This window comes from Synchiropus splendidus, chromosome 10 (genome assembly GCF_027744825.2).
Source record: "Synchiropus splendidus isolate RoL2022-P1 chromosome 10, RoL_Sspl_1.0, whole genome shotgun sequence".
Taxonomy (NCBI): Eukaryota; Metazoa; Chordata; class Actinopteri; order Syngnathiformes; family Callionymidae; genus Synchiropus; species Synchiropus splendidus.
Genome location: NC_071343.1, coordinates 15,821,558 through 15,842,171, shown reverse-complemented (window position 1 = coordinate 15,842,171; position 20,614 = coordinate 15,821,558). Strand labels below are relative to the sequence as shown.

The following is a 20,614-nucleotide window of genomic DNA, read 5'->3' as shown; positions in this document are numbered from 1 at the left end:
ACTTCAGGTCATTCCTCTGATTTGCGTGTGATGAACTCTCACTTCCTGCTCCGAGTCACTCAGCATGAACAGAGACAGCAGGTGGCTCCACTGAGCTGTGACCTGGCTCAGCTTCCTGCAATAAATATATCAAGTTCAAGTGAAACTTCTGCTTCTGATGTGATTGACAGAAAGGTCTGATGAAAATGTCAATCATAACGTGTGAGTCTTCCTGCTTTGCTGAGCACAGATCTCACCATGTTCAGAATCCCTAACAACATATTGCTGGTCACAGCAAGTGCCACACACACAAGAACAGAGCAAGTGCTCTGTCTATATAAAGCACAGGTCGATGCTGTGCCACAGTCCTGTGTTGAGGTGAGTGCAGGTGTCCCAGGATTTATGAGGGTCAGCAGGATGCTCTGTCACTGGGCTCCTGACAGGTGACAAATGTGGATTTGATTCTGGTTTTGTGTGTTGTAAAATAAAACCAAAACTCTGAACTGAGGAAATGACTCCATGACTCTGTTTCGCTGTATATTATGGGCACCATGGCGCCTCCTGGATAGCAGCTATCCACAGCTGATACCCAACACCAGCAGTATCCATCGGTCTAACTTTTGGATCACACAACCACTGGTGGGAGCAAATATCAGTTCACTATCATTTTAGCATCGTCTACAATTTCAGCTACTAAAATCTTCAAGTCTGTCTTTTCTTTTCTGAATATTTTGCCGGTTCGTCTTAAGTAAAAACAAGACGAGTCTTTTCCAAACAAGATAAACATCAAATTACAGGGGTTCCGTTCTTCCCCGAACTAATAAACTACGCCATCAACATGTCTTTGAAAGAAACTGTTTTTACTTGTTTAGATGGACTGTAACAAGCAGTTTCTGAGGAACCACACTGGTTTCCCCACTGACAACACCCAAATCCACAGTCATTGTTCCGCCTGAGACAGTTCAACTAATAATGTTCTTCTGATCAAACACAAGCTTGAGTTAGACATACTAACTTTTACAAACAAAACTACGACGTGGCATTGTCTACTCATTTTGAGGTCCATTGTTAGCACAGTACAAGGGCCAACAAGTATGCAACAAACATAAGGGGGCGCTAAAGCTTGTTGGTTGTGCAACTCTCCTCAACAGAGGGCGCCACTGAGCTCCCACTGAAGCTTCCCTCCAGACTCTTGACTGTGAGTGTGTGAGGGGAAACACCAGGACATGTTGAGGACACACACACTTGACTGACTCACTGTGTTTGCATGTGTGTCCTTCCTCTCTGCTGGCGGCTCTTAAGAGCTCCCAGTTGATCACTGAGTGTCCACAAGACGCCGCCACCACAATGATGATGTCACTGAGTCCACTGCTGCTCACCCTGGGCCTCTTTGTTCACGGTGAGACTCTTCTGGAGACTGTGACAAGCAGCTTCAGCAGCAGCTTCACCTTCTGCTGTGATGGAGAGAGACTGAAAGAAGCAGCTTCCACCTTCATCCTTCTCTTCTCTGTCTTCAAGAAATGATGCTTCTGTCTTCATGTTGATCACACTGGACTTGACTCCACAACTCTTCTTCTATGTTTTCCAGGTTCATCAGGAGACATCGTCCTGACTCAGACTCCTGGATCTCAGTCTGTAGCTCCAGGACAGACTGTCTCCATCACTTGTACAACAAGCTCTGGTGTCAGTGACTACCTCGACTGGTATCTTCAGAAACCCCCGGGAGCTTTTAAATCCCTGATTTATCGCTCCTCATCCCCTTGGTCTGGAGTTCCAGATCGTTTCAGTGGACAAGGATCAGGGACACAGTTCACTCTGACCATCAGCGGAGTCCAGCCTGAAGACGCAGGAGTTTACTATTGTATGCAGCATTACAGTGACCCGTTCACACAGTGAAACAAGGTCGTACAAAAACCTCCGTCAGCTGGAGAGGAACTGATCTGACTGAAGTGGAGACACTTGACTGGTCACATCTGTCATTCATGACATGAAAAACTCTGAATAGTTCAGATTTCTTTATTATTATTATTATGAAAATAATAATTATTATTACTATGACAAAAATTACAAAACATGGTATAAAAAACTTTCTGATTGAATGAAAATCTCCTTCACTCTCATCTCATCCTTTGACAAACATTTCCATTGACAGCTACATTCCATAAACCATGAGCATCAAACTGCTGTTCAACCTACAGTGAGTGAACACAATGACTCTCAACTCAAAAGGTTTCAACAAGTCGACTGGTTGTTGTTTCAGTTGTTGAAGTTGCTTCAGCTTTAGTTTCTGTTTCTGTCCACACAGGTTCAGTGACCCATAAATGAGTATTGATTGAATCAATGTTGGTTTCTTATCAATGCAGATTCATGATTTGATCATCAGCTTCAGACCTTCTTCTGAATATTGTGTCCTTTTGAACAGATATTCTGTTGTAGCACATGAACGTGTATGTTTTAGACTGCTGCTGAGTCCTGGTTGGAGAGACGCTTGAGATGGGCTGAGGACACGTGAAGGAAATGACCTTTGACCTCCTCAAGTCTGAACGTTGGGCTACATGAGATGAGAATACTGCAACATCTCTCTGTCTGATGAGGAGAACATGCTTCAGCAGCAACATGTCTGCAAGTGAGGAAGAGAGAAGCAAGAGCAGTTCCTGCTTCACTGTCAGTCTGATTCTAGTCACTTTGTGTGGCAGAGGTTTTTGTAGCACGACTGGCTGACTTTGTGTCACTGTGGCGCACGTTCGGAGGAGGAACCAGACTGGCGGTTGGAAGTAAGTGCTCACTCTCACACTTGTTTTTACTCAGAAATAGAAACTAGATGTGTAGTTTTGATTGAAAATTCATGACTCAAAATGCATCATTTCAAAGCGGAACTTGAGAATTTGAAGCAGCAAATAGTGAATCTAGTCTTCAGGAGACGAGTGGACAATCATAGAAAAAGTTGAAAAGGGAATGAGTTGATGTGAGTTTAGATTCAAGGATGAACTGATCTTGACAAAAATAAATCTAAAAAAAAGTGAAGGAATTGAAAAGTTAAAAAAAAAAGATTCAGTATTGATTCAGTATTCAGTATTTTCACCACTGAGGTTCAACAGATTTCTATTAGTTTCTCATTAATTTAATGTTTGAGCTTTAAAAGTTGTTTTTCAACTGAAATGTAAATTTTGCCCTCCTTTATGGAACAAAGACCGCTCCCCTTCATTGATGTTCTCTCCCTCTTGCCTCAGGAATCATTGAAGAAACGTTTTCACATGTTCATCTTAAATTCTCTTCTTTGATCTTTCACTTCTTCATTTGTAGTTTTTTTATGATTTTAAAAAGACAGTAGAGGAGTGAGACAGAGGGAGTTCAGGGTGATTCTTTCAGTCCACTTCTCTCCCTCAATCCCACCATAACTGGTTTCTTCCTCTCATCCTGCAGCAGTTCTCCCTCCCCTCATCTCTCCTTCTCTCCAACTTCCTTCCAACTTGATCATCTTGATCACACCATCTCCTTCCTTTTCTCATCTTTTTTCACTGTCTCTCCCACTTCTCCTTCAATCCTCTCAACATCTCCAAGTTAAATGTGAATTTTCCATCATCCTTCTTCATTCTCACCTCATCCATCTCCACTTCCTTCCTCTCTCCCTCCTGTCTCTCCCCTCTTCTCTACCCTCCCTTTCCCTCCTCCTCCTTCCTTCATGTGAAACCTGTGTGATGAGAAACCCCCGTGATCTAAGGTGACCACTGTCTCCCAGGTGACCTCCAGCCCACCCTGACCGTGCTGCCCCCCTCCAGCCAGGAGCTGCAGCAAGAGAAGGCCACGTTGGTGTGTCTGGCCAACCCAGTCTCACAAAAAAACGTGCAATACCAACGTTTGTCCACTTCATGAAAACGTAGTGCTTTGACGAATTTCCCTTAAAAAACGTATCCCAGGTACATTTAATTTCTCAATGGCTTAGTGAAAGGCGTTCCTCTGGTCACGTGACTGACAGCCTGCTCTCCCGTCTGAACATAAAACATGGCGGACATCCGTTCTATTTTTGCTCTAAATTGCGAGATTTTAAAACAATTAAATGTTTTTGTTGAGTTTTGATCACATTTCTAGCGACAAATGTACACTTTATTTTCATATTTTCCGATCGGTGTATGTTTATGGCGCTTCGTTTTATCGTTTTGACCCAGGTTCTTTAGTGGTGCTCACTGAAATCGTAGTATTGTGACGTTTGCCTTGCTGGCCATAAATACGCTCCAAAATGCGGGGTTTTAAATGACTTTATTGGCTTTTGATCGCACTTCTAGCAACAAATATATCCTACATTATAATAATATGTGGTCGTTTTATGTAAATAACGCTTATTTTCTTTCGTTTGGACCGAGATTATTTTGTGATTCCCTATTAAAACGTCGTAGTGTGACGTTTGCCCTGCTGGCCATAAATACGCTCTAAAATGCGGGGTTTTAAATGACTTTATTGGAATTTGATCGCATTTCTAGCGACAAATATATCCTACATTATAATATTATGTGCTCCTTTTATGTAAATAACGCTTATTTTCTTTCGTTTGGACCGAGATTGTTTTGTGATTCCCTGTTAAATCGTAGTATTGTAACATTTACCCTGCTGGCCATAAATACGCTCCAAATTGCGGAGTTTTTAAATAACTTTATTGGCTTTTGATCGCATTTCTAGCAACAAATATATCCTACATTGTAATATTATGTGCTCGTTTTATGTAAATGATGCTTAGTTTCTTTCGTTTGGACTGAGATTGTTTTGTCATTCCCCATTAAAATGTATTATTACGGTGGTTATCTGCTCGCGCTGAAAAACGTGCAATAACGACGTTTGTCCACTTGGCATACGTAATGATTTTACGAATTTGCCTCAAAAATCGTTTCACTCTTACGTTGCATTTGTCAATGGCTTTATGAAGGGCGTGCCTCCGGTCACGTGACTGACAGCCTGCTCTCCTGTCTGAGCACAAAACATGGTGGACATCCGTTCTATTTCGCCCTAAATTGTGAGATTTTAAAACAAAAGCGTTTGTTGACTTTTGATCGCATTTCTAGCGACAAATATATTCTATATTGGGGTTGTTATCTGCTCGCACTGAAAAACGTGCAATAACTACGTTTGTCCACTTGGCATACCGTTACAATTTGACGACTTTGCCTCAAAAATCGTTTCTCTCGTACGCGTCATTTCTCAATGGATTTGTGAATGGCGTGCCTCTGGTCACGTGACTGATAGAACACAAAGCATGGCGGACACCCGTTCTAGTTTTGCTTTAAATTGTGAGATTTTAAAACAATTAAAAGCTTTTGTTGCGTTTTGATCACATTTCTAGCGACAAATGTACGCCTTACTTTCATTTTTTCCGCTCGTTTCATGCATTTGACGCTTCGTTTTTTTCGTTTTGACCCAGATTATCTCGTAGGTCTCAATTCAATGGTATTATTGTACAGCTGGCCAGTAATTCCGCAGCCAATTGCGGGATTTTAAAATAATTAAAAGCTGTTGTAAGCACAGTTGTAATCACATGCAATGTACTCTTTAATTTTTAAATATGTCATGAAATGATATAATATTTATTATCCGACTGGGGAAGGAAGTGGCGTCACGGACCGAATACGTTATTTATTTATCATTTGTATCGAATACATTTCTACGCATAATAGTATTATCGGATATTTAAAATCGTGTCAACTGCATATAAAGTCTTTTGGCAAGAAAGGAAGTTCCGTCATTTATTCGTTTTGCTGACTCATGCTTCGTTCTCCGTCACTGACGTCAGCTGAAACGCAGGCGGACCATTCCAAACCTCCCAAGCCGTAGTTTCTATTCTTTCATTCTGTTTAAATATGTACACGTGTTGTGGACGCCGACGTTTCTTCGGAGACGTGAATTTATGCTTTGGATGAATAATTCAATTGTACAAACACGTCGGACTTTGACGTCATCATCAGTGGTCGACCAGAACGAAAACATAGCGGGATGTCCTGCCTGGCGCGGGATGATGGCGTCACATCCGGCATGTACATCTCTTTTTTAATATTTTAATGGGTCAGAGGAAATTGAAATAAAGGATTTCAGTTCTGTTATGACAATTTTATTCTACTTCAGGGTCAAATTATTTATTCATTATATTCATCTCCTTGTACGCATGTATGAATTGAATGACAACATCAAGATCACACTTTTGCAGATGTATTTATTATTATTAACAAATTGTTATTTTTTGGTTTCTTCCATCCGTACCCACTCAAGTTGGAATATCTTTCCACTGCAAGAGAAGGAAAAAAAAGATTTAATCACAGCAGGGTAAAGAACAATGATCCTTGGTGGTCTTCGGTTTGTAACACATACATGAACATGTACATTTGTACTTGGATGGGTGACTATTACAAATGAATACATCTGCAGTAACCATCCAGCACTATTCATTGTTCGAAAGGTGCATACACCCCAGACTATCTCAACTTCTCGACAGAAGTTGGAATGTTCTATGTTGGAATGTGACTCATACCTTCTCTGGCTGCCTGAGTCAAACCTCATATTTCATCATAAAGAAGAGCAAAAATGTACATACCACATGGAGCAGGGCTCCCACTCGATTAGTTCCATTATTTTCCCCTGAAACAAAAAAATGCCATTGAAATTAACAACACATCCACAGTTAATGTGTATATTTACATTACATATCTACATCAAGTAATGACAAAACAGAACCTTTTGTTTTTTTGTTTTTACTACCCGTTTCACTGGGTAATACCCGTCATCTCCAACCATATGGCTGCATTCTGAAAGAGCAAAAAGTGTACGTTTAAATTGTTAAAGCGTTGAGTGAAAAAACATCAAGGCATATACAGTGCACTGACAAATTCATCATTCAAAATAGATACTATATATGGTTTCTTCTGGCTTTTCCAGATTATACATAGGTTCTGCACAAGTGAGCAAGGTGTGGTGTTTGTGGTGAAAAATTACCATCAGATGTGCCCACTACGTCTTCAGGCAAAAATATATACTGCAATGAACATTCACTAAAATATTAAGAAAGTACAAATAAAATCATTTACAGCTGCATGTGATATTTCTGTATGTAATAGTTTTAAGGCACTGCACAATCTTGCATTGTATTGCCTTTATGAGATACATCATGTTTAGAGGCCAGGGCAGTCACTAGACTTATGTCAGCAACAGTGGGCTGTGTGCATTGGATTTAAGAATGGCAACACTTTGATGTAGGGATATTAAAATAATTTTTAGTTTGTGTGGTCATAATTCTAATTTCTTTGTTTTGTGTCTAATTTCATATTTGTATTTGAAGTCTTATGGTTTTATAACATCACATTTTACATCTTTGCAAGGCAATGTACGATGTATAATATGTAATAACCTTTCGATCCATCTTCTGTCTTCCTTCTGGTGCTTTTTCTTGGAGGTAAGCCTGTTGAGGATAAATATAACTGTTTGTACAGAATAATTCCCACAATATTTTATTACATATAACATCCAATAGACTAACGATCAAAAACCAATGACGCATCTCGTGCAAATAAACCATGTCATAACATGCTAATCTCTGACATGTCAGACTTTGTCATAGCAACCTGAACTATAAAAAGTCTTTCACCTAAATATTATAATGTCTACAAATAATTTATGAACCAAAACAGATATTCTGGTAATTGGATTGCAGACATGTCTCAAAGATCTAATTACTACATACTCAGAGGGCCTGTGGAGGCTCTTTTGGAGGAGGTTGACGGCTGGCTAGCAGAGGTTGTGGACGGATGGATGGTGGAGGTTGTGGACGGATGGATGGTGGAGGAGGTTGATGGCTGGATGGTGGAGGAGGTTGATGGCTGGCTGGCAGAGGTTGTGGACGGATGGATGGTGGAGGAGGTAGACGGCTGGCTGGCAGAGGTTGTGGACGGATGGATGGTGGAGGAGGTTGATGGCTGGCTGGCAGAGGTTGTGGACGGATGGATGATGGAGGAGGTTGACGGCTGGCTAGCAGAGGTTGTGGACGGATGGATGGTGGAGGAGGTAGACGGCTGGCTGGCAGAGGTTGTGGACGGATGGATGGTGGAGGAGGTTGATGTCTGCATATCTGTCCAACCTTTGTGGAACAGATAGACAATATGATCAGAGTGAGATTTTTGTATATACACACACAGAAATTTCTAATCTTCCAGAGATACTCAGCCTTAAAAGACTGATTTACACCACATAAACTTTAAAATTATTTTCCAGAATTCAACATCAAAAAAGCTCTCAGATAAATTTAAATTGTGTATAATTCTAAAGCACAACTTTGGATCTTGTTGCTTTCAGCTGTTTTTGTCTACACTGAGGAACATTCTACAGCTACTGGCACTGTGGGAAAGATGTGTCAGAGCAGGGAAATAACAGTGAGACAACAAGGTAAAATGGTCAGAAAGCTTTGCAGGGACCAACAATCCTCCACCACAGAACTGTGGTTAGACTATGGAGCAGATGCTAATGTGGTGTATTGTTCCACTATATATAAAAACATTTATATGCAGTTATATGAGGGAAAGAGGTTGCTGGTGACGAGAATGAAGTCAAAAAAAGGGCTAATAATGAATGATGGCCTGATCTGAATCCAGCCCATTATTACATGTGCCTGAAGATGCAAATACATTAACAAACTTACCTCTAACAACCGCCATATATAGGTCCTTCATCCGGTCCAGGCACTTGCTGGCATGGTCAGTCAGATGCCACTTGGAGTGGACCACCTGACTGGACCAAGTGCCAGGTTTCTTGCCTGGCCGAGCTAGAAACACCACAGCTCTGTGGCCCAAAGCGTGCAGTTTTTCCAGCTGAAAAAAATGAAATTGCCATATGTTATGCCATGAATTTGAATACAATTACTGATGTCAAACATACCAGCATTTGTGCCTCATCCATCACACGTGAGGCGGTGTTGTTTTTTTTTTGGTTTTTCAACCATTCCTCTTTTTTTTTTTCAAAAGTTTTAAGTCGTTTTGCCAGCCTCTGTCGCCTGGGCTGCTCTGCTTGGCAAATTTTGCAGGTCTTGCAAGCCACTGCAATAACTGCATTGCAGTTATTGCAGTGCTTATTAGTGGATCCCCGTGGCATCTCGAACTGGAAAAAAAAACGTTTGTACCATGTATGATCCACATATCATTTTTGCCACACACACGTACATATATCAGACCTAATCCCTTTCAGGTGAAAATGAAGTTTTTTAGCCATAATGTAATGTAAACAATCACTTGTAGAGTACTGCAAAGACAACGTTTGTTCTTCTTTATGTTACCGCGGAGTATTGCGGTTACAGCATCCACTGTAAACCGCGAATTTGACAGTTACAAACATGGAAGCGATGGTTGCCCGAAATGATGGCAAACACTTCATATATTTCGCCATATATGACCCCTTGCGTGATAATTTCTTACCTTTCAATATTTAGAGCACGTTCGTCGCATGAAACTTCTTTCTCCCAGCAGTCTACGCGCGCACACGATGGGCTTTTACCCACAATTCCTTCATTTCTACTGTTCGTAATGTAAAATAAAAAAAATAAAAAATAAAACATATCACCTTAAAACATAACATACCTTTAAATTTTCAAAACGTATAGTGTCAACACCTTAAACGAGGGAATCACACTCAAATAAATGTTTGCTTTAAATCTCGTTGTATAGGTTCTCTGTCATCAATAGCTTGTTTTCGTGCGTTTTTTGCTCATGAGCAAATGAAGTATTATGTCTTTTCAAATATATTAAATATTATGAGTATAATTTGACACTAAGCTTGAAACATGAATGTCTTAATATTCATTCATACAATAATCATCTAGTATCTCCAAATGAGTCACCTGATGGACTGATACAGCCAATGCCCTGAGCCTTGGCACATCCTATGAAAGATGCAAATGTTGTCTTCTATATTGGTTGAAAACCTCAAGACTGGAAGATCAATAGATAAATTGTCAGACTTGAGAAAACTACATTTAGTGAGAAGGTGCCAGTGTGGACCATATTTCAAAGATAGGTGAGAAAGGAATTTGTGTGTCAATTGTGTATGTGCTATGCAAAGGAGATATTCCAGCTATCTTCTTTGGTGTGGCTTTCTGTTGTTTTAAAGCTTGACAAATATAACCAAATTAGAGAGACACAATATGCGATTACGTCTTCTTCTTCGCTCTCTTTGGGTTTCTCCCTTCAGTGGTGGATCATCTTCCTCCATCTCACCCTGTCCTCTGCTTCCTCTTCTCTCAAACCTACAAACCTCATGTCCTCCTTCACCACCTCCATAAATCTCCTCTTTGGCCTTCCTCTCCACCTTTTGCCTCGTAGTTCCAACCTCAACATCTTCCTACCAATGTACTGGCTCTCTCTCCTCTGTACATGTCCAAACCATCTCCATCTAGCCTCTCTGACTTTGTCTCCTAAACACCTGACCACATGTGCTGTCCCTCTGATCTACTGCTTCCTGATCCTATCCATCCTGTTCGCTCCCAGAGAGAAGCTCAGCATCTTCATCTCTGCTACCTCCAGCTCTGCCTCCTGTTTTTTCCTCAGTGCCACTGTTTCCAGACCATACAACATTGGCAACACTGATAGACCATTGTTTCATGTCAGTTAGTACCTCATGGCTGAATCTTTCAGATTTGTCACCAAACTTGCTACTCTGTGTTTGTCTTCCATTGTTTAATGGTTTAATTGTTTTTTTGCCCCTTTCCACCATGCCCAGTTGCCTTCCCAAGTCGGGGAGAGTAGAAGAAAATTCCCATCTCAGCAATTGTCAGATCCTCCCATCAAAAGGGCGCCAACATGCTCAACAAACATAGTGATGCCTAACAAATACATGACGCCTGTTGGCCCTTTTCATTCAGACATGAACTCAGAGATAAATGAGATGACTTCCCTTCCTATCCCGACGTAGTCAGAAAGATACGGTGGCACATCCAGATGTTAAATAATAAGATGTCTTCTCGGGTTAAAATTATTGAACTCCTCCTTTAACTCAAAAGTAGGATCTATGACTTGTGCACTCTTAGTGCCTTTGTCAGCAGTATTCAGGATGTAATCCAGGTTATATTTTCTACCGAAGCTAAGTTCGATGAGAAGCATTTACTGATGACCTTACCCATTTAGGTGGCCAGGGGCCATGGAAACCCCTAATTCTAACCCTAATAACATTCAGAAATAAGTAAGCTAATGCATTGCAACACCTGCTCATACCATTTGACTCATTATTCCTGCAACAAAACAGCAGTCTCATTCATCGTACTGCTTTGGTTGACCAAGTCTGTGTGTTCCTATGTGTACTTGCACATGATTGAATAACATACATGAGCATTGTACAGACAATTTTAGTGGCAAAAGAAAGTCAGTGAAGTGAGTGAACATAGCCTGTTAATTGACTTTATTGAGGCTGCATGAAAAGCCGTATTTCACTGCCCTACCAACAAATCTCAAATTAATCATTCATAATTTACATAAAAAGCATCAGCATCTACTTCAAAATAGTAATAGTACATAACTCAGAAAAAGAGTCAATTGCAGGACAGTTTATTTTAACATTTCACATTCATACTGCAGGCCAGGTAATTACTACAGTTTTCCTAATTTTTTAATGAGGGAGGTCAAAGTTCAGAAGAGGAGCTACAATGCTAGTGTTCTTCATCTTCGGTGGAGGAGCTGCTATCATGGGGTTCTTCATCATCAGTGGACGAATCATCGAGAGACAAGGCTTGCGATCCAAAAACATGTTGGTACGTTGAGCGAGCTGCACCCTGCTGAGCTTGAATTGCTGACAGTCTTCTCTTCAGCAGACAGAGTAGCCCCTCACGTCCTCTCCCAGTCAATGCTTCTGTGCCGCCTGACAGTGACATTACAATAAATTAGACTACTAACCTAGTATATCAGCACAAGTAGCAAATAGAACTGTACTTACTTTGCTGAGTGATCCCTTCTGAAAGCTGGGAGGAAATCTCTTCAATATTTCCAGCCATATTCCTCATGTACTCCCAGTGCTGCTTGACTTCACGGACAACAATGACCTCCTCTTCCTTCAGTCGGTTCAGCAGCATTACCTTGTCAAAGACTTTTTTTTTCTTTAACATATCACCATGACCTGCAAATCATCATATACATTTTTTATAAATAGTGGTGAACTACTTCCCGCAGTGTCTGTGTACTTTCAAAGGTGGGCTCTATTACACTGCATAATCTCCTCCTAATGACACCAGGCAATTTCTCCCATGGGACAGAATTATATAGAAGAGTGTCTCTTTCAGTTTTCAAAAGTAAAAAGGAAGTTGTCTCTGGAGCTTGTCTGATCCAATCACAGCAACCTCGGTCAAACCTGTAATTGCTTCATCTAAAGCCTTTACAATGTAATTAAAGATAGCCTATAGATATGAAGACAACTGAACACATCCTAGATGTACTTACATTCCCAAGGCCAGGAATAGTTTTCCTCAGCCAGGAGCTCGTTGGGAGAAGGGAGTTTGCCAGTTTCCGGCACAACAGCATTGTATTTTGTGATGGCATCTTCTAAGGATCTCTTTTCCACTGAAATCTTTTTTCTAAGCAGATGTCTTCTCTTGTTGCCATCTAGAATATTAAACAGAAAATACTGAATATGTGCTCAGCCACACATTATTATCAAAAACTTGTTTTCTTTCGTTCTGTTCTTACCAGCCTGACGATACAGCTGATATTTCCGCTGCTTAATGCTGAGATACAGTCCTTCAATGGTTTTTTCAAGTTCATTTTGACTGCATGCTCCTTCTGAGGGAATATAGAAAAAAGAATTTAAATTTATTTTACGTCAGAATTGTACATAAAACACTGAAGTATTCACCTGCAGTCCACTGTTGAACATCAGACACCCATTGCTGAACAGTGTCTTCCTGAATAGACAACTCTCCAGCCAATTTCTTGAGCTCCTCAGGACTCTCGTGCAGCCACCCATTCGCTTCCACCACACCTGCCTTTCCCAGGATTCTGTTCAAGATGAAGAAAAACAGATGTAGACAGAGCAAAGCGTGCAGTGAAATTTAAATAAACTTTACATGTCCTGTTGATGCCCTGATGTGGTTGACAAAAGAGGTCACCTCTGTGTCGTTGGCCAAAAAGACACCTTCGAAAAAGCCATTTGGTCTAAAAGACATAAAGCAGGGGTGACCTTTATCAAGGTTCCATGTATTGCATGCCGTAGAAACAACTTATACATACCCTGAATGGCTCTTAAAGCGATAAAGCTTGCGGTTCCCATCCACTGAGACAGCTAACATTGAGGGTGTGCAGGCTGGGCACCGAAACTCATCGACTTCAGACAGCCTCTCAACTTCAAATTTTGCGTACGACCATTCCAGGAATGATTTTTGCATGGTGTCGCCACATATTTTACCACACTGTAAAAGGAAAATCAAGCATATAAATACATCTAAAACTCTTTCAATTCTGCAGGCAATTAGTCCAATGATGTACTAACCCGACCAAAGAGTTTTGTGCGCTGCTCAAGCATACCAACGAAAGCTTGTCATGACATTCCTGGTGCAGTAATCTTGAGATCTTCGTATGTCGCGAACAAATCCACTGTGTACATCGTCTCAAAATTGACTGTAGCTGGCCAGTAGCCACTTTCAATCAGCTCACTAATACCGACATCCAAAGCTTTCCCACAGGAGCAGCTGACAGTTGGGAGGGACACATTGTATCGACCTAAAATATGTACATAACAAAATTTTAGAACAGAAAATAGAAAATATAATTCATACACAAGGAAGTCACCATTCATTCCAATCAGAATTACTTGCTTTCCTGCAGAAAAGGTTGTTTGCCCAGAGCAGCAGTCGCAGCATGGATGCATTACTGGCAAAATGCACTCTGGGAAGATAGGAGACGAACATAATTTAAAAGAGGTTGTGTGTGTGTATATATATATATATATATATATATATATATATATATATATATATATATATATATATATATATATATATATATATATATACAATATTGGTGGCATATATTATCTCAGTACAGACCTCTTTCATTGAAGGAGAATTTTCCTCCCTTCTCTTCCCTGATGTGAGTGGTTGGTGGCAGTGGCCTGTAGAATCCCTCTATCATGGATGATCTATTATGTAAAACCATGGAATTGTGGATGGAAACATCACAGGCTGCACAGTGAAGTGGTCTCGGCAAACAATCCTGACATTTCACAACAGCAGTCTTGGATCTGCAGTGGTGACAAGTTCCCTCTATAGGCTTCTCAGACTGTAACATCTGATTAACCATATACGGCCTTAACACAGTCCACTTTTCCAGAGTTGAAGCTTTCCTGTCTTTCCAGTGTGAAGGTGCTGGGTCTATGGCAGGTCCCAAAAGGTCCTGCACCTCTTGAATGAGGGATCCTAGAAAACAGGGTAAGGTAACCAAATGTAGCAGCAATAAGACAAACATGGAAAGAAGAGGGTAAATAAACTGCTGCTAAAAACTACCTATATCTTGAACGGTCTCAGTCACGTACTGATGTCCACTTGTAGATGGCGCACATGGCAATGAGTGCATGCTCCCAGAAATCACTGTTGAGAGTAGGGAGATTTGTTTAAATGGACAAATGGACTAGAAACGTCATAATAAAAGGCAGGAAAATAGTAGTATGTTGAAAATAAATCCATAGATCTGTTGACAGTTCGACATTAAACTATTGAGGCTAAGAAGAAAGTCAGAGCAGGTACTAGTCAAATCAAACATTCCAACTGTCAAGAACCGGTACTCCTGGGTTACATGCACATTTCTAACAATGGATTGCTTGATGGTTACTGCTGATGTATTCATTTGTAATAGTCACCCGTCCAAGTGTAGTAGAGGATCCATGCAGTAGGATGTATTCACTGGGTGGGTGCAATATGTGAGGACTCATTGACCCAATTGACAATTGACCATTGTCTCTCACCTTAAACAACAACAACAAACATCCAAAACAAATTAGTAAAATTAAGCAGGACTCTGAAATTAATTAAACCACTAAACCGCATTTACAGTAAACAGTAAACAAATAGTTAGCCCCACAACCATGACAAATCAATCAAATACTGAAGCAGTTGACTGACATTAGTTCTATAATAATACATAACCAATGTAGTCATATAAAGTTAGTGAACAAAAATCACCTGAGGAAATCACCTCTTTGCCCGCTTCTTCCCGGTTCTCCTCCTCTTTGGGATAGGATTCCCTTCCTCGTCCTTCTCAACCCAAACAAATAAAAATTTGTCCGGTCCAGACACTTCTGAGGATTCTTGAGGTTAAGTATTCTTAAAATAAAGATAATGGAAAATGTTAGCATCACCTAATACACAATATTACATATTGTTAGAAAGTCTCAGGACAGATCATGAGAGCATTAAATGCCTACCTTCGATTCCTCCAACAGCAAATCAGCAAGAAATAAGGCATCATCGTCAGAGTACAGCCTGAATACCAATTTATCAGTGGCCACTTGATTTTAAACAGTGGACGTGACTGTGCAAATCAGCAAGAAGAAAAGAAAAGAAATGGAAACCGGATAAGTTACCCCCATATTAACAACCATCGACATGGAGAAAGGTTATCAAAAAACAAACAAAATAAATTCAAATATTAAGAAATAGAATAAATACATGACTCACGTCAAAATCATTCAGCTTTGCGTCTTTGGTGTCCGCAGTATTGTAGCCGAGGGTTATATTTGGTAAATCCGCGGGGACAGCAGTCAATAAGGTCCAAGTTCGTTGGTGCAGCAAGATAACAACATTATTCGTGCCTTCAGTCTCCGTTAGACACGACCCAAAAACCCGCGCAGTCCAACATAACACCCCCCTGCCAACTATGGCAACTCAACAAAATAAGCTTCTACAGTACCAACAGCGAACGCAGTATTGCAATTCTACAAAATCACTGACAGACTCTACATAGACGAAAGGATGATAAACAAAAAAGAAGAGGAGTTTTTACCGAAGTCAAGCCGAACGACTTTCCGCCATGTTTTTGTTCTTGTCGACCACTGATGACGTCAAAGTCCGACGTGTTTGTATAATTGAATTATTCATCCAAAGCATAAATTCACATATCCAAAGAAACGTCGGCGTCCACATCACGTGTACATATTTAAACAGAATGAAAACTAGAAACTACGGCTTGGGAGGTTTGGAATGGTCCGCCTGCGTTTCAGCTGACGTCAGTGACGGAGAACGAAGCGTGAGTCAGCAAAACGAATAAATGACGGAACTTCCTTTCTTGCCAAAAGACTTTATATGCAGTTGATACGATTTTAAATATCCGATAATACTATCTGGCGTAGAAATGTATTCGATACAAATGATAAATAAATAACGTATTCGGTCCGTGACGTCAGTTCCTGCCATCCACTTCCTTCTCCAGTCGGATAATAAATATTATATCATTTTCATGACATAATAAAAATTAAAGGTACATTACATGTGATTACAACTCAACAAATCAAATATCAATAATACCATTGAATTGAGACCGGCGAGATAATCTGGGTCAAAACGAAAAAAACGAAGCGTCATATTCATGAAACGAGCGGAAAAAATGAAAGTCAGGCGTACATTTGTCGCTAGAAATGTGATCAAAACGCAACAATAGCTTTTAATTGTTTTAAAATCTCACAATTTAAAGCAAAACTAGAACGGGTGTCCGCCATGTTTTGTGCTCTATCAGTCACGTGACCAGAGGCACGCCATTCACAAATCCATTGAGAAATGACGCGTACGAGAGAAACGATTTTTGAGGCAAAGTATTCAAAGGATTACGGTATGCCAAGTGGACAAGCGTAGTTATTGCACGTTTTTCAGTGCGAGCAGATAACCGACCTAAAATAGAATATATTTGTCGCTAGAAATGCGATCAAAAGTCAACAAAGGGTTTTGTTTTAAAATCTCACAATTTAGAGCGAAATAGAACGGATGTCGACCATGTTTCGGTCCAAACGAAAGAAAATAAGCGTTATTTGTATAAAACAAGCACATAAAATTATAACGTGGGATATATTTGTCGCTAGAAATGTGATCAAAAGCCAATAAAGTTATTTAAAAAACCCACAATTTGGAGCGGATTTATGGGCGGCAAGGCAAACGTCAGAATACTACGTTTTATTAGGAATCACAAATCAATCTCGGCCCAAACGTAAGAAAATAAGCTTTATTTACATAAAACAAGCACATAATATTATAATGTAGGATATATTTGTCGCTAGAAATGTGATCAAAAGCCAATAAAGTTATTTAAAAAATCCGCAATTTGGAGTGAATTTATGGCCAGCAGGGTAAACGTTACAATACTACGATTTAACAGGGAATCACAAACTATCTCGGTCCAAACGAAAGAAAATAAGCGTTATTTACATAAAACAAGCACATAATATTACAATGTGGGATATATTTGTCGCTAGAAATGTGATCAAAAGCCAATAAAGTTATTTAAAAAACCCACAATTTGGAGCGGATTTATGGGCGGCAAGGCAAACGTCAGAATACTACGTTTTATTAGGAATCACAAATCAATCTCGGTCCAAACGAAAGAAAATAAGCTTTATTTACATAAAACAAGCACATAATATTATAATGTAGGATATATTTGTCGCTAGAAATGTGATCAAAAGCCAATAAAGTTATTTAAAAAATCCGCAATTTGGAGTGAATTTATGGCCAGCAGGGTAAACGTTACAATACTACGATTTAACAGGGAATCACAAAACTATCTCGGTCCAAACGAAAGAAAATAAGCGTTGTTTACATAAAACAAGCACATAATATTACAATGTGGGATATATTTGTCGCTAGAAATGTGATAAAAAGCCAATAAAGTCATTTAAAAAAAACCCACAATTTGGAGTGGATTTATGGGCGGCAGGGCAAACGTCACAAAACTACGATTTCAGTGAGCGCCACTAAAAAATCTGGGTCAAAACGATAAAACGAAGCGCTATAAACATACATCGAGCAGAAAATATGAAAATAAAGTGTACATTTGTCACTAGAAATGTGATCAAAACTCAACAAAAACATTTAATTGTTTTAAAATCTCACAATTTAGAGCAAAAATAGAACGGATGTCCGCCATGTTTTATGTTCAGACAGGGGAGAAAGCTGTCAGTCACGTGACCAAAGGAACGCCCTTCACTAAGCCATTGAGAAATTAAATGTACCAGGGATACGTTTTTTGAGGCAAATTCGTCTAACCATTACGTTTTCTCTAAGTGGACAAACGTCGTCATTGTACGTTTTTCTGTGAGACTGGGTTGGTCTGGCCAACAAGGGCTTCCCGTCAGGCTGGACTCTGTCCTGGAAGGTGGACGGCCAGAGCAGGAAGGGGAGCCAGAGCCCCGGGCTGCTGGGGAAGGACGGCCACTACAGCTGGACCAGCACCCTGACCATCCCTGCTGACCAGTGGAGGACGCTGGGCTCTGTGACCTGTGAGGCCACCCAGGGCTCCCAGACTCCAGTCTCAGAGACACTGAGGAGACAGCAGTGTTCCCAGTCCTGAGCAGACCGGCCTGGACTCCAGCAGCTGTCTGCTTCTGTCCCTCGCTCACTCTCTGACCACATGTTCACTCTTTTGTTTCTTGGATCACTTCATGACAATAAAGACGTCTTCATCACATCTTTGGCTTCAACTCTGTTCAGTCGCGTCTGAATCTGATCTCTAAGATGAGATAAGAAAAGCCTTTATTGGTCTCACAGGTGAGAAAGATCATCATTCCAGCAGCTCAGTGACGTCAACAGAGCAGCCACAGAAAACAAGTCAAGAAAACTAACATAATAATAATAATAATAATAATAATAATAATAATAATAATAAGTTGTAGTCACAAGTCACAAGAGTCAAACAGCAGTTGATGTGAAGAATGTGAGGAAATGTAGAAAATCTGAGGGAGCAGATGATTTTGGAAACTGAAATGTGAGTGTTGTTGTGATGAAATTTTCATTATTGTGAATCACTTCCACTTGAATCGAGTTTCTTCCTCTTGATACTTTTTCAAAACACCAACAGCAAAGTGAGATATTGATAAACTTCACTGAGAACATCATCAGCAAATCATGTCCAACATTGTCAGTGAAATGAAATCAATCTGAATAATGTTTCTGAACTGGTGTGGACTCAGTTTGAAAGAGACTTTTGTGATGATTCAGCAGAAATATAGAGAGGTAGTTGAGAGGAGGTGAAGATAGAAAAACTCATAAATGATCAAAAGTGTTTTTTGTTTTTAAGTGCAAATGTGAAGTGAAAAAAAATCTCTTCAGAAAGTACTTCAGTCTGAACATGAGCTGATGTGAAGTGTCTCCACTCATGTGCAGCAGTGGAGTCAGATCAGTTCCTCTCCAGCTGACGGAGGTTTTTGTACGACCTTGTTTCACTGTGTGAACGGGTAACTGTCATACTGCTGACAATAATAGACTCCTGCATCTTCTGGCTGGACTTCGCTGATGGTCAGAGTGAACTGTGTCCCTGATCCTTGTCCACTGAAACGATCTGGAACTCCACTCGCACGTGTTGAAGAGCGATAAATCAGTCGTTTAGGAGCTTCAGCAAGTTTCTGACGATACCAGGCGAGGTAGTCACTGACACCAGAGCTTGTTCTACAAGTGATGGAGACAGTCTGTCCTGGAGCTACAGACTGAGATCCAGGAGTCTGAGTCAGGACGATGTCTCCTGCTGAACCTGGAAAACATAGAAGAAGAGTTGTGGAGTCAAGTCCAGTGTGATCAACATGAAGACAGAAGCATCATTTCTTGAAGACAGAGAAGAGAAGGATGAAGTTGGAAGCTGCTTCTTTCAGTCTCTCTCCATCAGAGCAGAAGGTCCTGCTGCTGAAGCTGCTTGTCAAAGTCTCCAGAAGAGTCTCACCGTGAACAAGGAGGCCCAGGGTGAGCAGCAGTGGACTCAGTGACATCATCATTGTGGTGGCGGCGTCTTGTGGACACTCAGTGATCAACTGGGAGCTCTTAAGAGCCGCCAGCAGAGAGGAAGGACACACATGCAAACACAGTGAGTCAGTCAAGTGTGTGTGTCCTCAACATGTCCTGGTGTTTCCCCTCACACACTCACAGTCAAGAGTCTGGAGGGAAGCTTCAGTGGGAGCTCAGTGCCGCCCTCTGTTGAGGAAAGATTCTTGTGAATGTCAGTTATCATTTATTATGTTTCGATGTACAGACTTAAGATTTGCATTGTCCAATTCTTTACTTTTCTTAGAACATTGACAATGACAGGTTCATAATTCAGTTGTAGATTTGTGGGTAAAAGGCCAGTTTGTTTAACACGTCCACAAGGGTTTAATTTAATGTTGCATGACGTCAAACATTGAACTATCTGGGAAGCTGCAATGACTGAGGGTTGAGAGTCCAGTCATTTGATGGTACAATACTGGAAGACAATCGTCTTCAAGTGCTGAATATTTTATTGACAAAAATATCTCAATGTCGTGGATGAGGGTGGATGGAAGTTCTGAGTTTAATCCAGAGATTTGCAGAAGGAAGTGTGTTTATGGTTTTACCAGGTCATAAAGGTGACCTGCTAAAACCATCAGAAAGACTTAAGAGCTAACACGGAGGTGACATCACTCTATTGTCCAC

General features: G+C 40.5%; 2 protein-coding genes and 2 gene segments (V, D, J or C); 1 reads left to right on the top strand and 3 right to left on the bottom strand.

Moving 5' to 3' along the window:
* The first annotated feature begins 1,326 nt into the window (after nt 1-1,326).
* LOC128766149 (Ig kappa chain V region Mem5-like) lies at nt 1,327-18,573 on the top strand. The segment is given in 5 exon segments: nt 1,327-1,378; nt 1,568-1,865; nt 2,716-2,753; nt 3,719-3,807; nt 18,300-18,573. Coding segments are annotated over 5 exon segments (705 nt in total).
* Nucleotides 6,119-9,465, bottom strand: LOC128766145 (uncharacterized). The gene is made up of 8 exons (XM_053877561.1): nt 9,417-9,465; nt 8,884-9,102; nt 8,648-8,816; nt 7,697-8,089; nt 7,364-7,414; nt 6,694-6,764; nt 6,554-6,597; nt 6,119-6,247 (listed from the first exon to the last, which is right to left on the bottom strand). The coding sequence occupies exons 2-8, from the start codon at nt 9,094-9,096 to the stop codon at nt 6,196-6,198; spliced, it is 993 nt and encodes a 330-aa protein (XP_053733536.1). The 5' UTR covers nt 9,097-9,102; nt 9,417-9,465; the 3' UTR covers nt 6,119-6,195.
* Nucleotides 11,396-16,126, bottom strand: LOC128766146 (uncharacterized). 8 transcript variants are annotated; one of them, XR_008415962.1, is made up of 15 exons: nt 15,650-16,118; nt 15,397-15,503; nt 15,155-15,295; nt 14,833-14,937; nt 14,480-14,563; nt 14,024-14,392; nt 13,767-13,862; nt 13,468-13,697; nt 13,209-13,387; nt 13,046-13,133; nt 12,835-12,977; nt 12,669-12,761; nt 12,423-12,584; nt 11,923-12,102; nt 11,396-11,847 (listed from the first exon to the last, which is right to left on the bottom strand). XR_008415962.1 is itself a non-coding variant. In XM_053877564.1 (14 exons), exons 2-7 carry the CDS (start codon nt 15,438-15,440, stop codon nt 13,516-13,518), a joined length of 903 nt encoding a protein of 300 aa, XP_053733539.1. In that variant the 5' UTR covers nt 15,441-15,503; nt 15,650-16,126; the 3' UTR covers nt 11,396-11,847; nt 11,923-12,102; nt 12,423-12,584; nt 12,669-12,761; nt 12,835-12,977; nt 13,046-13,133; nt 13,209-13,387; nt 13,468-13,515. The 8 variants fall into 8 exon arrangements, 3 of the variants coding, with proteins under 3 accessions (XP_053733539.1, XP_053733537.1, XP_053733538.1); XR_008415963.1 differs by having other exon boundaries at nt 13,789-13,862; XR_008415965.1 differs by having other exon boundaries at nt 14,833-14,875.
* An 822-nt stretch (nt 18,574-19,395) lies between the features above and the next one.
* LOC128766151 (immunoglobulin kappa variable 3-20-like) lies at nt 19,396-19,943 on the bottom strand. The segment is given in 2 exon segments: nt 19,396-19,703; nt 19,890-19,943. Coding segments are annotated over 2 exon segments (360 nt in total).
* Between the last annotated feature and the right edge of the window lie 671 nt (nt 19,944-20,614).

Bases quoted from the DNA above. Each gene is read 5' to 3' on its own strand.
- LOC128766145 (XM_053877561.1), bottom strand. From the start codon at position 9,096: ATGCCACGGGGATCCACTAATAAGCACTGCAATAACTGCAATGCAGTT. The intron at 7,415-7,696 runs GTATGTAGTAAT...TATCCTCAACAG, and splicing joins AGCCTCCACAGGCCCTCTGA to GCTTACCTCCAAGAAAAAGC. The intron at 6,765-7,363 runs GTTATTACATAT...TTGCTCTTTCAG, and splicing joins GACAGAAGATGGATCGAAAG to AATGCAGCCATATGGTTGGA.
- LOC128766146 (XM_053877562.1), bottom strand. From the start codon at position 15,440: ATGATGCCTTATTTCTTGCTGATTTGCTGTTGGAGGAATCGAAG. The intron at 14,393-14,479 runs GTAGTTTTTAGC...CCTGTTTTCTAG, and splicing joins TGAGACCGTTCAAGATATAG to GATCCCTCATTCAAGAGGTG. The intron at 13,863-14,023 runs GTCTGTACTGAG...CTATCTTCCCAG, and splicing joins ATTCTCCTTCAATGAAAGAG to AGTGCATTTTGCCAGTAATG.